Source organism: Leucopleurus acutus (genome assembly GCF_964270905.1).
Source record: "Leucopleurus acutus genome assembly, chromosome: 1".
Taxonomy (NCBI): Eukaryota; Metazoa; Chordata; class Mammalia; order Artiodactyla; family Delphinidae; genus Leucopleurus; species Leucopleurus acutus.
Genome location: NC_139142.1, coordinates 40,759,435 through 40,777,178, shown reverse-complemented (window position 1 = coordinate 40,777,178; position 17,744 = coordinate 40,759,435). Strand labels below are relative to the sequence as shown.

The following is a 17,744-nucleotide window of genomic DNA, read 5'->3' as shown; positions in this document are numbered from 1 at the left end:
GTAATATTACATTGTATATAAATACACAACATCTTCTTTATTCATCAGTGGACACTTAGGTTGCTGCTGAGATTCTCAATCTTGTGTTTTATATCTTTAAATATACCAAACATAATTTTCAAGCCTGTGTTTAATAATTCCATTATCTGGGATCCCCTGTGGACAAAATGAGCACTATCTTCTGTGCACATAAATTTAAGTATATGTAAACAGAATTGTTATAGTCATCATTTACTTTCTTCACTCATCGCCGTGCTTCTAGGATATATCCATCTTGCCATGTATGCATTTATTCCATTGCTTTTACTTGCTGTACCTCATGGTATCACTCCACCATTTGCACCTTCCCCATTTCCCAAAGATAGCCACCAGGGTGGTCTCCAACTTCTCCACCAACTATTCCAGTTATTTTATGGGTGTTACCTTGTCTATAGGTAAATTGTGAACTGCTTATATATAAGAACCATGTTTTTCTTCCCCTGTTCTTCTCCCTTCTATTATGGCCTATGCATGTTTTCTACTATAAGGTGCTAAAGATTAAAGTAAAATTAATGATAATAACTAAAATAAGAAGTTGCCAATGGAATCTTCCTGAGCTGAGTTTAACCCAGGCTTTACCCCTTACGAGCTCTGTGACCTTGGGAAAGTAACACCTACTTGCTTTGGGCATTTCTTTCTTCATCTATTAAGGTGGATAATACCACCTACCTTAGAGGGCTGTTATGAGAAATAAGTGAATTAACTAATTACAAAGTACCTCAGTACAGCAAATGACATATAATAGATTTTTAATAAATTATGGCTGCTCTGAGTCCTACCTACAGCTTCAAATTCCAGTCATTTGTACCTGTCAACTCTTCCAAGAGAGTGTAAGCACCTTGGAAGCATGCCATTTCAGACACTTCTTTATATCTGCCCATTCCCCAGCACTCTGCTTCATGTAATATTCCATGCATTTATGCTAAATGGATTACTGTAATTCTTTGGTTGGCATTCTGCTAACCTAGATTTTAAGCATACATGCTAGAGTATGTTAAAATGCTCTTTAATCCAGGAATGTAGTATGTATTAATACCCTTATTGCAAGACTCCTGGCAATCTTATTTATTACACATTGAAAGGAAAGTTGTATCTATTAAGAAGTAAAATCACAAATAAGTCTTCAGTGCATAAGAAAATTGCTGTTGTTATGTTTTCCGTTTCTCTTTCCATTGGCTTGAAAAATGCAAGTACTCCTTCACTGATATTTTGTCTTCCAGATTTTAAAATAAGAGGAATCTGCATCCTATAACAGAATGACAGAAACATGAATCAGTCTCTTCTACCCCGGTTTTTGACAATTCCTTCTGTTTTGAGGAGCTATATCATTATGATTCACTGTTGAGAATCCTTATAAAACCTGGGCAAATGCTTAAGTCAGAATAAAAATCATAGCCAAAATTCTAGATCTACACAAAAATATCTCTAATGGGCTTAGCATAGTTATTTCCCTGTCATTTGTTAGCATCTGACTATGCCATTTCATAAATGCTGAAATTTCTATTATTACTGTTCTGGATCAGCATGTCATACCTACACTGACTTGCCTTAATAAATACAAAGAACAGTGTCTTTAGAATTAAAATAACTGACAGACAACTTCAAAATCTTTTGTGGACTTTGAGTACATTGCTTAAAGAGTAAAACAAGGCAACTCAGTCTCTAAGAGGTGACATTTCATTTGGGAAGATATCCATTTACCACTTTCAAGAATTTGCACTAAATAAGACATAAATTATAACACAAAATTCAATGCAATTCTTTATGCCTAAAATTAATAACGATTCATCAAAACAAAGTTCCAGACATAATGTTCCTAGCTTAAATGACAGAAACAAATTCAAGTATTATCAACAAGTACATTTAGTTTGGGATAATACTGGTATCTCTTAACTTAGATGCTTATAAACAAATTTCAATAAGGAGATGGATATATACAATACAAAATAACAGTGGGGAGGAAAGAAGCAAGGAGGAGAGAATTAAGTAAAAAAAAAAAAAGAGGAACAACTTTTAAAAGTTTCTAGGGTTTTGTGTAAAGAATAAGGTATATCTCAGAAATGGTTTTGGGAAATGAAAGGATGCCCAGTTTATCATAAAGTGATAAAGCAGTAAGACCACGTAATAAGCAATATTTTAAATATGTCGGTAGGAAGAGAGAGGTCATTATTTTTAGCAAATGTGAGATGTAATGAAGTGCCTAGATTTACTGAGTGATGTTTATATCTTACAGTTAGGTATTCTGTAAACAAAAAAAAAATCCTTCTTATGGACATTCCTGAAAGAACAGCTGCTACACTGGGACTGAAACTCTAGCCCCTAGTCCTTCTTTGCCCTCTGAAACAATTATTTCTATAATGCATTCTCTCTCTGCCATATTATTTAACTCTTTGATCTTTACTATCTGTTTGCTGAATATCCTCCTGCCATCAAAACAAAAGCATTAACAGCTAATACTTAATAATCATAACACTCCACGGTATGTTTTAAGAGCTTTCCACATACTAACTTATTTACTCCCCATAACAGTCCTATGCCTAGGTGCTATCAGTAGTCTCCATTTTGTAGATGGGGAGACTGAGAGAGAAGTAACTTGCCTGGGGTCATGGGACGAGTATGGGGTAGAGCTGGGATTTCAAACTAGGTAGACCGGCACCAGGCTCCATGCTCTTAACCAGGATGCTGTGTCACCTCTTTAGTAAGGTGGCCTTTCCCTCTCAACTCTTATCCATCACTGGGCACAATGCCACTATATCTGCTGTCCTCTAAATTTCAAACTCAGTTGTAATATTTGATGAAGCTCTACCTTCGGAACCATTCCACACTACCAAGTCCCAGTGTTGGGACTTAATGTTACCAAAACACTTATAAATGTTTTGGCCCAAAGCAAACTAGTTAGTAGAAAATGAATAGCCCCCTTCATGATTTTTCAAGCTCTAGACATGTTAGTGCATATTGAAAGTTTTATAACCTTTAAGTCTCTTTAAGTATTTTGTTTTCTTTTGTTTTTTGCTTTTTTCACTAATTCATTTTCACCGTCCTGCAAAAAGCTGGAACAAATGTCTAACAATTTGTGATTGCTTAAATAGTGGTAGGTTATATGATACAAATGGTATGATCCCATTTTATAATTCTCCTTATATACAATCCCTGCTAACATTTCTAAAAGAAGGTAGTAATCACTGAAAGAAATACTTTAACAGTAAAAACCATCCACAGAAATAATGCTTCTTTGCATAATCATATCTATATGATCTATAATTTTTAGCTTAACTCATTACATATCCTGTGCTGTTTATACATTAAACTCTTCTGATGGTCACAATTTTCTCAGAAGTAGTTTATAACATTCCTTACTTTTCTGGAAGAATGAGTGCTGAAAGAATGAGCGATCAGCGTATTTTCCTAGACACATCTCAGATGTGCAAAGTGCTTCTGGAACAAAGTCAAAGGAACCAGCACTACATGTAAGAGTGCATCTCTTTTAATAGTGTGGAAGTGCTTTGACAGAGGTAGGCACAGGGCTGAGGTACACCAAGTCCTGGGGAGAAATGGGAGGGGAGGCCAGGTATCAACCCAAGGAGGTGACACTTGTAGGATGTAAACTTGTAAGATGGGTTGGAGTTTGTGGGGACACATGGTAGAGAAAAAGCATTTTGGCCCATACACTAGCCAAACAGTAAGTATAGAAGAAAAAATGGCAATCCTTGATTTGATTTTACCTTGTAGAAAACTTTCTCCAAGACCAGTAGTAATTTATAGTAAACCAACAGATATGCATGGGGGAATGGAAAACTTTCTATGCCTTTTGTATTTATATCATGAGGTTGGTGGAAGGTTACTTTTCAAGCACTAGAAGATGTCATACTTTCCTACAAGACGGATATGTATTCAGAAATGTATAAATCGGTCTTACCACACCATTCTTAAAGTTCTCAATCCTTTTCTTCCCTAATTTGTCGGTTATCCACCAGGCCCAGGTTGGCATATACTGCCACAAATATGCCATTAACAAAAAAGGCTGATCCGCGATCCAAACTTCCTTCAAATCATTGGCCATGCTGATTAACATCAGCTGCACACAACGACTGGCTGCCATCTTGTGGGACTGATCTGCATTGCTGCCTGTAGTCTAAGAAAATTTTGAAAAATTAGTGAGGGATGTGTATTTATCCAAGTTATCTCACAGAACTTTTAGGCTAGAAAGGACCCAGAAGACATCTAGTTGAGTGACTCCTTTAAAGTGGCCTCATGCCCCTTAGGAGTCCCCACAGGTACTAATGGGTGCCTATAAGCTATTTGTAATATTTCAAAAAGCCTAATGGAATTCATACACTTAACCAGATACGATTGTGCAGGCTAACTACAAGATCAAAGTTCTCTGCTTTTAATTAGAATTGTACCGTCTTAAAGTACTTAATGATAATTCCATGTCACTTAGTAAAAAATTTTAGATTATTAATACATACATTTAGCAAGTGAAATTCTATAAAATATGGAGTCCATGAGGATGAAATGGAGGAAGAAGATAAAAGCGGTTTCTTGGTATTGAACAAATCTGGTACTGCTACTCTAGTTAACCCACTACCATTCTACAAATAAACTGAGGCCCAGAAAGGCAGTAACTTACCTGTGCTCACACAGATCATTTAGTAGTAGCCAGTTCTATATTCCAAGTCCCTTGATTCCTATAATAGAGTGCTTATTCTATTTTACCATAGTGCCTCCACAGAAAATGTGAAAATGTAAACTGTATATGTAAACATTTACATAGAAGCATATATAGATTTATATCTCAGTAGAAATATTAGTGGAGAAGAAGGAAAATTTCATGGCCTTTAGAGGGATTTTTGTATTAGTGAGTGATACTGGATTCTTCATGAGACATTCACTATTCATTTGATAGATCACATGTGTAATCTATGAGCTGAGGGAAGCACAGGCCTGGGTGAGGCTAACCTAAAATTAGTACAACTCAACAAGCTTTTTTCTAAGCTCCTTCACCATAATCCCTTTTTAAAATCCCAGTAAGATTTAATGTACCAAAATTCAGCCACACAGAACCTTTCAGTGTTGCTATAATTTGTGAATTGATTAAAACTGGGTTTTTAAAATACTGATAGCACACATAATAGTGGATTACTTATTAGCAGTATCTTAGTAATTTCTTTAGCTTTTATTAAAACTGGATGCCAAAGCCCTATCAGCTAACCTTAACCATTTTCCTAATGCTGAGTTAAGTTCTGTAAAGAGTTCATAAGCAATTCTAACATGAAAACCCTGAGGCATAGTGATATGATGCCAGTGTATAACTACTAAAGCACTCAAATTATTCCCCAACTAGAAATTTTTACCTTGGTGACTTCTTCAGTTAGGGCATTCTTCACAATATTTGATTGCACAGGTCCTGGGCAAATGTTAGAAACTATTATACCTGGGTATGTAGCAAGTTCAATTCGGAGGGTATTAAAAAACCCCTAAAAGGCAAAAAAAAAAAAAAAAAAAAGCAAGTAAAATTAAACACAGACACATATCTCATGTTTACTAATAGCATGGAATTACTTTTCTTCAACTTTTTTTTTTTCTTTTTTCTTTGCGGTACGCGGGCCTCTCACTGCTGTGGCCTCTCCCGTTGCGGAGCACAGGCTCCGGACGCGCAGGCTCAGCGGCCATGGCTCATGGGCCCAGCCGCTCCGCGGCATGTGGGATCTTCCCGGACCGGGGCACGAACCCGTGTCCCCTGCATCGGCAGGCGGACTCTCAACCACTGCGCCACCAGGGAAGCCCCTCTTCAACTGTTTATGAAGGACAACAGCAGCAGAAAATATGTTCTGAAATGCCTGAGTAAAGGATAGGAAATGTAATTACGCAAGATGAGGCATTTTTAAGTGTAAGACTGAAGGCAATCTAGAAGAGGCATTCTCAGCTCTTTCCAGGTATGAATGGTTCATCCCCGCATTGGCAGTGGCAGCTCGTGCCACCAGTGATTTAGCACTGAATAAGTGAGAGACTACCCCTGGAGAGTCTGATACACCCTCCCACCCAGTCGCCGCCAGCTCCCCACTCCAAAAGGGTTGCATGTTCTCCATTGAGCATCACTGAGGCTGGGTTTCTTTTTCTCCCTCAAAGTGGCCTAAAGTGCAGATGTTGGGGCAAGGGGGAGCAAGCGGGGATTAGTACTAAACCGAAACTATCATAGAGGAACAGTTCAACCTTTTCAATTACTATTTGAATAGATAATTAGTTTCAGCAAAGATTTATATTTTGGGGGTAGTAAGAGAGTACACGGCTAGTTAAAAATGTAATATGATTGCTTACTCAATGGCTTTTGTAAAAACAAGCTGGACCCTCTAGACTTAAAAGATACTGCCCATTTCTAAACCAGATAGGGAGTAAACATCTACATCCCTTCATCTCCTCTCTAAATCAGGAAATATTCCAAGACTACATTGTGATAAACTGAATTAATTGAAAAGCCTAAGCAGCTAACCCAGGGTACATTCATTTATGATCCAATAACATCAAACAGTTACCAGCCTTTAATGCTGATGCCTAACAAACACAGGGTCTTTGAGGGTTCACGCTGTCAGAGACTAATACAGTGCCTGACTGATGGACAGGAAAAAAGGCTTCATGAATGAACTCCTGCACCCTTAACCTTCTGCCACTGTAAGCAAAAGAAGGGAGAGGACACCATGAAAGCCAATACACCAGATACGAAAACCTCTCCTTGTTTGAAATCACATCTAGTATAGTGTGTGAACCTCTGAATGACAAATAAGTTCACCATCTAGCTTGCTGGGTATCGGGGAAGGAAATGTGCTCTTCAAAAAGAGCCTCCTGGTCTCAGTGTTCAGCTACTGGTATAACCAGAGTCTCAACCTGCCACATGGTATCAGATGATCAAATCCAATAATAAAACAGTGAGTCTTGGAGGGCAGGCCAGACAACTCATATTATGTTTGACTGAAAGCATCCTGCATGTCTTATGAGATACTAAGTGTGAAACAGATGGGGTGGCCAACTTCCCTCATCTGCCTGCCTGAGACTTGCCCAACTGCTCTGCAGGAAGTAAATGATACCCCATTACCAAATATGAGGAAATCATCACTCCCATATTTCATTTCATCACTCTGCAACTGTCTGCTCTTCACAGCAGAAAGAGGATCCTAAGGAACCAAAGCTTCAAATTTTCATGAAACTGATGACCATTCAACTATTGCATCTCATTATTCCAACAGTGAAACATTCTACTTAAACTGACCTTCAACAGCATTAATTATAAATCATTTGTCTTTCTTAATCATTCTCCTCCTACTGGCCTTACGATTTAATTTGCTCCATGTTATAGTTTAGTAACATTTCTTATCCACTCTTGAGCCAACATTAAAAATTCATTCGTTTCTAATATTCACATCTCATAAATTATGCAAGCCAAATTAAGCTTTCTCCGAGACTCTGCCTTAACTAGATTTTCTTCTTCCAATGAAATCAGAGTAAACAGAGTCAAGGCTAGTCCCAGTAGGGATATGAAACGCAGGGCTCATCATTCAGTGGGCAGTTCCTACATCTGACATGCATGTACATTTAGAAATTCAGGTAAAATAAACACCAACAACAATGGGGAAGGAAAAAGAAGTCACAGAAATGAGGAGGACAAGTACATCCTGAAATGTGTGTAGAAGAAACAAGGGGTAGACCCCAAATTTGCCATGAAGATGTGTTAGAAACAAGGATAAGGTAAAGGGTGACATGTCAACTAGACTATACAGTTTTCAAGGGCAGGGATCATATCATATCTTATCATCTCTATACTCCCAGGACCTGTTGCAGTGCACGACACAGTGTAGGTGCTCAAGACATGTTTGCTAAATTAGGAAGAGGCATGTAAGGCTCAAGTCTTTTTTAGCATCTTCTGGGTAAGTCTTCTACCCGAGATCTCCTTGGGTCTCTCTGTCTCCGTACATCACTACCCAGTTCCGTTGATCTCTTGCAGTGAAGGCCATATGCCCCATATACACATTCAGGTCAGTTCTATCCGAGTTCAGTTTCGGCAACCTTACCTGAAGAGCATGTTTGCTGGCACAATATCCAGCAGAAAGGGGTGCAGATATAACACCCAGGAGGCTAGTCACAGTAACAATTTTTCCTTGCTTCCTCTCAATCATGTGAGGCAGAACACACTTTGTCAAGGACACCGTCCCTAAGTAGTTAACCTCTATTAGCTCCTTGTAGACGTCCAGGCTGGTGTCCACACACAAAGAACGCTGGGATACTCCACCATTGTTGACCAGAATGTCAATCTAATTAAAGAAAATCGGAAAAGAGGCACTTTAGAGATGACCTGTAAATGTATTGTTGGAATTCCCAGGGATGGCTGGTTATATTGTTAACTTGATGAATCAATGGAACAGGATGGTATATTTCCAGAAGTCAGCAATAAAAAAGATAAAATGAAAATCAGAATTCACCTATGGAACTAAATTCTCAACTTAAGTGACTTTTTATGGAAAATAATGTGTCACAAAAATAATAGGCACAGTGGATTTTTAGCTTCTTTTGTTCTACATGGAGGAGTTAGTATTTGTTAAGGGAGGAAAAGTTCTAATTACATAAAGCCACAGACTCGAGAGATTAAGAGGCCCAACTCATGGGCCTTCATCACACTGCATGAACCCATTTGCCTAAAGCCCTTTGAATGACAGCACCATAGATGGGAATCTCTTTTGCAGCTACTTCAAAGCAAGATTCATGCACTCAAAATGCTACTTACTTTGCCAAACTCCTGGAGAACCGCTTTGGTAGCCATTTCATGGGAACTTCTGTTAGTCAGGTCAAGGGGCAAAATGAGTATATCTTTTCCTTTCAAATTGCCGTTCTCTAAATAAAGACACTTAAAAATTAATGTGGAAGTCATGTGCTATTTACATTAACATTTAACACCCACCCTACAACCACATTTGGCAATGAACTCGTTTCTGGGTGGCCCTGTGGATGAGGTTCTCTTCAGTGACCAAGAAGAGGACTGGTGGTGATAATGGCAACATATCATCGGACAAAAAGCTGGGTACAGAGGAAGTAGAATTCCTCTTTTCGGCTTGAATATATACAGCCTAATATTGGAACAGACTCTGGAAGAAATCAAGATTATATTACAAGCTAAAAAAAGCAAAAATTTAGAGCAATTTCTTTAGAAGTACAGAGGTACATCTGTACAACTGTTATATGACAGGTTCACTACTTGATTTTTAAGCACATTTTTAAAAATTTTATGCTGAAAATCAATAAGTTGAGTCCTCCAGTCCCATGACACATAGAAGCTTCCTTCCAGAGGCTAAGGTTTCTAGGAGGCAAACAAGGAAAAGGATACAATCCTGAAATTCGCAACCAAGAGACAAGGTGTGCTGTAATGGCCCTTTCTATTTCTGTTCATCAAAAGAGCAACTGAAACTAATTTCCTTGAATAACCTTGAAATACAACAAGGTTGTGTTTCAATAAGAAAAACAAGTAAGTAGAGAAAACAAGAGGTGTAAAGGCTTTATGGGCAAAGGAGTAAATTGTGAAACAGTAACTGTGTTTTAAAAGAAATAGTTTGGACTAATGATCTGACAAAAGGAAACAGCCTTACTCCAGCTAAGAAATGCTGTTATGGTTCATTTCTGCCAGTGCAAGTCTCAACAGAGGAGGAGCAACTGCCATTAAGAAGTGGCCCAGTTCAAAAACACAAGAAGCCTTTGAAAGCAATATCGTGAAAGAGGGCTTGTGGCCTTGGCAACTAACTCTGTTTCTGGGTGGTTAGTTCCATCAGCAAAGTGAAAGAAAGATTTTTAAAGAATGACAGGTAAATGACCCAAAAAATGGTCTACTGGAAAATTCAAAATTATTTCAGTGTAGATACTAAATGTCCCATGAGAAATAATAACTTTATTACTTGAGGCTGCTTTCACTGTGAACATAACCACACCAAAACCCAAACCGACAAAAACCTTGTTGTCCTATATATAGGAAAAATATTACCTCAAGTTGCATTTTTCAAACTTAATTCTATTCCGAGACTTCCCTAGTGGTCCAGTGATTAAGACTCCGTGCTTCCACTGCAAAGTGGCATGGGTATGATCCTTGGTCCGGGAACTAAGATCCCACATGTGTGGCATGCCCCCCCCCAAAAAATTTAACTCTATTCCTGTTTATTCCTGGTAACAAAAATCTTATACCATTTCCTATGATTTTAATATCTGATGTTTTACCAAAATGTCAATTAAATTTCTCTGGTTACATACATGTATATCATACATAAGAACCAAACTGTTCTTTCTTTAAGACAAAAATGTAAGACATTTATTTGGTCACTAAAAATCCACTAGCATTTGAGAGAATTGATGGTCACTCCCTAATGCTAAGAACCAGTGTCAAAAAAACATAGAAATGTGGCAGAAAAAAAGAAGAAAAAGGCCAGGCCAGCTAACTAAGAGATGACAAAAGGAAGAGGACTTGGATCAAAGCACGTAGAGCATTTGGAAACAGAGTCCACTGCCCAGGAGAATCCCCCTCTTCTCTCTAAAATTGCCAAATTTTGACTTTGGGTTCTGATTTACTTCTAGGAAGCACTGCTGCTCTTTTAGATTTACTTACCAAGGCATCTTCTTTTCACCCTTTCCAGCTCATGCACTCTTCTGGATGACAGCACAAGAGAAACTCCTAGTTTGGACAGCTGGTAAGCCAGCTCTTCACCAATCCCACTTGATGCTCCAGTCACCCACACCACCATATCAGTCAGCTCCCATTCTATTGAAAAAGGAGTGGGGATTGAGGGGAGAAAATAAGCTATGGGTTACATCCATAAATCAAAGATTAACCAAAGGAAAAAAGTAGTTTTAAACAATATCACTGAATATGAAGACATAATGTATGGTACTTAAAAATTTAAATATCCTATGTTTACAGCCTTGATTGTGGTGATGGTCTCATAGGTGTATACTTATCCCCAAACTCATCCAGTTGTATACATTAAATATGGACAGTTTCTTATAATCATACCTCAATAAAGTGGTTTAAATTTTTTTTAATTAAATATCCTAAGAAAACACTTCCTACTTAGTGCCACAAATCACATTAGTAGCAGTTATCAACATGTTATTTTGTGTATTCTAGACTCTTGGTGAGTTTTCCAGACTTTACTTCAAGGTATAACTCCATGGTCTGACTCTAAGACTCTATTTATCTGTATATTTGATCAAGAAAAGTAAGGGTAAGTAAATAGAAAGTATCTGGATTCACATTCTCACTTTCCTTATTCATAAATGAGGGATTCAGATAAGATGATCACTAAAAGTCCCATCCGGTTTTCAATTCTATTATTCTAATTTCTTGCAAATCTGAATATACCAAGTTCTACTCTAGGGTATGGTAGAATCACCCTGGATTTTTAAAGTCATGTTTTCCCCATTTGTCAATCATATCTGATGCCTATCAACTAAAGGTTTTTAGTGCCCCCCAAATGCCTGAGCTTTCACCTTAGAAGAATCTAGTAGTTCACCCAAGAAGAAATACATATGAGCAATGAAATGTACTCTGCTTGCCCAAGTATCATCTTGTTAAAGATTGTAAAAATCTAAAATAAAGCAATGATGAGTGGTTTATTCTCCAGTGAAAAACTTATTTGCACTGAAGCACACGATAGCCACCGTCCATCTGAATTCATAGAGAGTCACTGTAGTGCAGTGTTCCTGTGTGCCTTGTTTATTAAAATGTGTTATTTATCAAAAATAGCAAACAAGGTTTTATTTAAGATACACCTTGCTGATTTGAGATCAGAAAAGTTAAAATCAGGAAACTAGTTTACTGTTTTAGTCAAACAATTCTAAAACCTAACTGGCGGGTGATCAGTACAAGCTCTGGAGACTATCGGCTTAAGTTCCAGCTGTGTCACACACAGCAATGAAATGCTCCCATGTGAGAACTCGGTGCCTTAATTTTCCAAACCTGGAAAACTGAATTAATAATAAAACCTCCTTCATAGGACTGTTGAGAGAGATGAGTTAAAACGTGTAAAGCACTCAGAGCAGTGTGTGACACATACTCAGTACTTAATAAAATGTCAACTGTAATTGTTGCTAAAATTGATTAACAAATGGACTTTTTGGCAGCAAAACACATTGTATGTTGTAATTTCTCCAGCCAGGGGCAATGGGGTTACTAACTTTAATGGCTTAACATTTTTTCATTGCTTCCTATGTGCTTAAACATATTACCTTATGAAAACCCTCACAAGGACCTTATGAAACAAGAATTATCTCAGTTTTATAGAAAAGGAAACTGAGGTTTACAGAGATTAATTTACAGCACTAGACTGTAAATTTCCTTAAGGCTAGAACCCTGACTCCCTTATTCACTGCTGTGTCCTCAGTGCATCGCACAGAGACTCGCATAGAGAAAGCACTCCATAAATCACTGTTGAATAAACACCCAAGAACCCTGGCAGAGCTAGGATAGGAGTCCAGGTATATCTAGCTCCAAAGCCCACACTCTGATCACTAGCCTACACTGACCATGTTTTAATAAGATCAATATCTTAGAACCCAACTATCTTAGCCATTCAAGAAAATGTCCTCAGGAAAGAGGTGTCATGTAAATAACTGAAGTAAGGACAGAAAACATCCCAAATACTGTGTCTGGGCTACAATGCTTTCCTATCATCTGATGTACTTTTTTCTTTTTTTTTTTTTTTTGGCTGCAGCTTGAAGGATCTCAGTTCCCTAACCTGGGCCACGGCAGTGAAAGCTCCAAGTCCTAACCACTAGACCACCAGGGAACTCCCACATCTGATGTACTTTTGTGGAAAGGCTCAACTGAGCAACCTTCCTGAAGGACTTTATCAGGAATAGCAGAATGTGTATTCAGATAGTCATTCATTGACGACTCATTGTTCCAAAGTTCTGCAATACACAAGACTCCAAGGTGAATATAATTTGTTTGTAACTATTTACTAACTAGCACAGAACTAACAAAGATTTCTTCATTTGTATACCAATATGCAAACATTATTTAAAGGCAACAATGAAAACCCGCAGGCTCACATTTACCTTAGTACACCTGCAGTTCTGGCACCCTTCTTCCCACTCTGGAGAAGAAAACTTTTTTATTCAGCACCAACTTTTGTTTAACAATTCAACAGAATCTGGCATACATAACTGGCCTCCCCTAAAGAGCTTCTGAAAGCAGATTCTTGGAGTTGGAAGGACACTTAGAGTTCAACCCTCAACCCAGTTTCAGAATTCTCCCCTCAGGCTGTTGACTAGGATCTACTTAATTTCCTCACAGGAAGAGTAAGCTAGTTATCTTTATCTCTGAGGCACCGGTTCCTTTTTAAGGCAAGTCTAATCATTTAAGGGGTTCAGGGATTCTTTCTTATACTGATAACTTTTTAACTTCTATGGACCAGCAGCCATTGGCAGCAGTTCTGCCTTGTGGTGTCAGGAAGAATAAATCAAGCCTGTTTTGCACATGACAGTGTCTCATTTATTTGAAGACAGCTGTTATGTCCTCCCTACATCCTTTCATCTCTTGCTTCTCTAAGGCTAAACACCTCCAATTTCTGCTACCTTCCCTCAGATGACATGGCATCCGATTTCCTCACTCTTCTGCTCATACCCTCTGCACAAGCTCCAGCTGGTCAATGTTCCTACTGAAAGGAGCCGGCCAGAGCAGGACACAGGATTCCCATGGGGTCTGGACAGTTCAGAGCAAGGTGACATGACTAAATCGCTTCCCTTGTCCCTCAGAAGGGAGGCTCCGTGAGGGCCCAGGCAGTGGCTGGCTCAGTCACTGCTGTGTCCCCAGTGCCCAGCACAGAGGCCAACACAAGCAGGTATTCAGAAGACATCTGCTGTTGTTTGCAGTTTGTTCCATCAGACACTAAACATCTCCCAGGATTGCCCAATCTTTTCTGGCACTTCACAGTTGACTCACATCGAGGTTATGGCCAACTAAAATCTGAGTCTTCCTCACATGTGCTGCTGTTGAGACTTTTCCTACTCTGGACTGGTGCCATGGATTTTTCTGCATCTACATGCAATAACTAAAATTAGTCACTCTTAAATTTCACCATGTGAGATACATGCTTGGAAATGCAGAAACTATCTCCAGAAGGATACATAAAAGGCAGGAAATGGTGGTTGCCTCCAAAGAGGCATACTGGGTGGCTGGGAGACAAGGGTGGAAGAGAGCTTTACTTGTCACCACACATCCCTTTGTATTTTTAAAATTTGCCTTATGTGAGTATATTGTCTATTTTTTAAAGTGACAAAAAGTAATAAACCTATAGAGAAGAAAAAGAGGATAATTTTTTTTTAACTTTCAAAGAGTCTACCCATCTTTGCAGGCTGAGCTGTTTTGGGAACTTGAGTCTATCTTCATGTTCCTTTAACTTTTTTTCATTATCACCTCACCCCCACCCCCAGCCCCTAAATGTCTTTTTAGTCATTTTTTCCTAATAACTCCTCCAAGACATTTTAATTTCACAGATATACTGTACATCTGTTTATGTATTTACATATATCTATCTTGCTTTATACATAAAAGGAGTTCTATAAAGTTTACTCTTCAGTCAATGCAGGTTTAAGAATGGTGAACTTTAAAAATTAAGTTAAAAGTTAAGTTAAAATTTAAAAGCTATTAACATTTAACTTTACAACTGTAAACTTACAAAAGTTATTTTGCTAAATAACTTGTAATGTATTTACTTAAATTGTAATATATTATATTACATATGTAAATTGGCAAATTATACAGCTACATAATAATAGCAAAGTAATTAAAAATATTAAAAAACCCTTCAAAACTGATACTTTTCCAGCAAAAGTAAGACACTGAAAAAACTAAATGAATTTCTTAAAAATTACCTTTAGCCACCTTAACTTTTACTTGATATGTTAAAATAACTTTTCATTTAACTAGCTGCTAGATATTGTCAACATTTTTCCTTTTCAGCACTTGACATTATCAGTTGAATAACTTTTATAGAATAATAAAATATAAGATATTTTTATGGAATTCTCAAAGTCCAATTTAACACAAAAGCACTGAGGATCAAACACAAACATCCACAAAGCAGCCAATAGGCACATGCATTCCATCTGTTGAGATGGAGCAAATGACTAAGAGAAAGTCTACCAATCACAGCCATCTATTTACATAGTTCTGTAGCCCTGATCTTGCACATGTGTTATGTATTTTCCACGAACTCAATGTCAGCCCTACACATGCTATACCCCCAAAAAACCCAAGAAGAAAAATGAACTACTAAGGAATAATATTTTGTTGGGTAGAGATGAGATTTGGAGGGGCATAAAACATTGTACCATCTAAGAATTTTTTCTGTCCCCAAGAACCAATTCTCACCCCTGTGTAAGTGATATGGCTCCTCTCCCCTCCCTGGCTCCAGTTTTTGGGTTTTTTTTTTTAACAGTTTTAATGGAGTATAATTGCTTTACACTGTTGTGTTAGTTTCTGCAGTACAACAAAGTGAATCAGCCATATGTATACATATATCCCCATATCCTCTCCCTCTTGAGCCTTCCTCCCACCCTCCTTATCCCACCCCTCTAGGTCATCACAAAACATTGAGCTGATCTCCCTGTGCTATGCAGCAGCTTCCCACCAGCTACCTATTTTACATTTGGTAGTGTATATATGTCAGTGCTACTCTCTCACTTCGTCCCAGCTTCCCAACCCCGCCTCGCCCCCCCACCGCCACGCCGTGTCCTACAGCCCGTTCTCTATATCTGCATCTCTATTCCTGCCCTGCCACTAGGTTCATCATTACCTTTTATTTATATTCCATATATGTGCATTAGCATACGGTATTTGTTTTTCTCTTTCTGACTTACTTCACCCTGTATGACAGACTCTAGGTCCATCCACCTCATTACAAATAACTCACTTTCGTTCCTTTTTATGACTGAGTAACATTCCATTGTATATATGTGCCACATCTTCTTTATCCATTCATCTGTCAATGGACATTTAGGTTGCTTCCATGTCCTCCTGGCTATTGTAAATAGTGCTGCAACGAACATTGGGGTACCTGTCTCTTTTTGAATTATGGTTTTCTCAGGGTATATGCCTGGCTCCATTTTTAAAGCATACTAGTTATCACTTCCAAGCAAACCTCCTCACATAATTTGGATAGTTTCATACAGGAAACTAGGTCCAGGGAAATCCCACTTGCCCCCTGGCCCTTACAGATCCAAAGTCTAGCTCTGGGTAGTCTATTGAATTTCTCTGAGCATTAGTTTCCCTATCTGGAAAATAAGCTTAAGAGTCACTGAAAAGGTGACCTGTCATGTGTGAAAAGGGCCTAGCCCAGTGCTTAGCACATAGAATGCGTTTAGTAAACGACCATCAAATATTAAGCAGGGCAAAGATAAAAGTGAGACAGGCAGAACGCCTTTTAGTATGCCAGTAATGATCTTCCTCCAGGCAAAACGCCAATCCAGTTCTTTCTATGGTTATACTTTTATCCCAGTGAGTAAGCAGGTATGTGGGTGACTCTGGATTACCTCAAATTTAATTTCGCTACTCTGAGTAGAGTGAGAAATGGCAGATAAACAACCGCACAAAGTAGCCTCAAAAGGAGTCTCCTTTACGAACGCACTTTCTCAAAGTATTGTCCTCCCACGCTGCATCTGAATCCCTGGGAGCGGGGTTGAGAATTCTGAGATCTGTGGGCACCCCACAATGCTCTCTTACGCTGGCAACCAGGGAAGTCCATATGGACCAGGACAGAAGACAAAAGGCCCCGGCCCCTTCCTCCCCGAACCGCAGCCCCGGGGAAAGACGCATCCTCGCTTCCCGGAAGCTCCACGCCACCCTTCGCGAGGGACGCAAAGGCAGCGGAAATCGGACCGCACGAAGCCCGGCCTCCCACTCCGGAAAGGCGACTGTGGGTCCTCACCTGGGCGTCGCCCCTGCCACTCGGCCCACAGCAGAGTCAGGTCGCCGTCGGCCCGCAGGAAGCGTAGCAGCTGCACCGCGAGAGCGAGCAGCGCGCACAGCGCCAGCAGCCAGAGCAGCAGGTTCCAGCTCATCGCGGCCGCGCGCGCCCTGCTACGTAGGACGAAGGCCGACAGACCGACAGAGCCACCGCCCTAGTCTTAAGCCGCGCGGCAGCGGTCCTGCCTCAGCGCCGCCGCCTCCGCCGCCGCCGCGCCCGCCCCCGGCCCGGGCCCGCCCAGAGAGCCGGCAGAAGGGAGGAGTGGTCAGGTGCTCCCAGACCGGCTCCCCGCCGGCCGGGAGCCGCCCCTCGGCTGCGCGCGTTGGGCGTGGGCAATGCCGGACCGGCGCCCAGCCCGGCGATCGCTGCCCAGGTTTTGCCTGCTTGTGCTCCTAATAAGGGGTTGCAGTAGGAACAGACGGCGTGGATGACTTAAGCACTTGGCGATACTCCTGTTGGTACGGTAGTTACAGCATTTATAATCTCAAGAACGATTCTTTTACAGTTGTTTTGCGGGCAAACAGTTTTCGAAGCTCAGGAGGAGCACAAATATTCCAACCTATGAATTCGACCTCCTCCTCCCCCTTCTTATCTTCCTTTCTTTAACTAGATGAACCCAACAAACCGTCAATTTGTTTCCACCCCACGCCACCCCCACCCCCTCACCGAAGACTGGCCCCGTGTCCACCTAAATTTGGAAAGCACCTTGAA

General features: G+C 39.7%; 1 protein-coding gene across 1 annotated transcript; it reads right to left on the bottom strand.

Annotated features, from left to right (window-relative positions):
• Positions 1 to 1,114: 1,114 nt before the first annotated feature.
• On the bottom strand, positions 1,115 to 17,196 carry DHRS7 (dehydrogenase/reductase 7). Its single transcript, XM_082835902.1, has 7 exons — positions 16,995 to 17,196; positions 10,673 to 10,825; positions 8,813 to 8,919; positions 8,103 to 8,342; positions 5,394 to 5,516; positions 3,956 to 4,171; positions 1,115 to 1,285 (listed from the first exon to the last, which is right to left on the bottom strand). Exons 1-7 carry the CDS (start codon positions 17,125 to 17,127, stop codon positions 1,238 to 1,240), a joined length of 1,020 nt encoding a protein of 339 aa, XP_082692028.1. The 5' UTR covers positions 17,128 to 17,196; the 3' UTR covers positions 1,115 to 1,237.
• Between the last annotated feature and the right edge of the window lie 548 nt (positions 17,197 to 17,744).

Excerpts from the sequence above, each read along its gene's own strand:
- DHRS7 (XM_082835902.1), bottom strand. The coding sequence starts at position 17,127 with ATGAGCTGGAACCTGCTGCTCTGGCTGCTGGCGCTGTGCGCGCTGCTC. Across the intron at positions 8,343-8,812 it reads TTCTCCAGGAGTTTGGCAAA|ATTGACATTCTGGTCAACAA; the intron begins GTAAGTAGCATT and ends TTCTTTAATTAG. Across the intron at positions 5,517-8,102 it reads CCAGCAAACATGCTCTTCAG|GGGTTTTTTAATACCCTCCG; the intron begins GTAAGGTTGCCG and ends TTTGCCTTTTAG.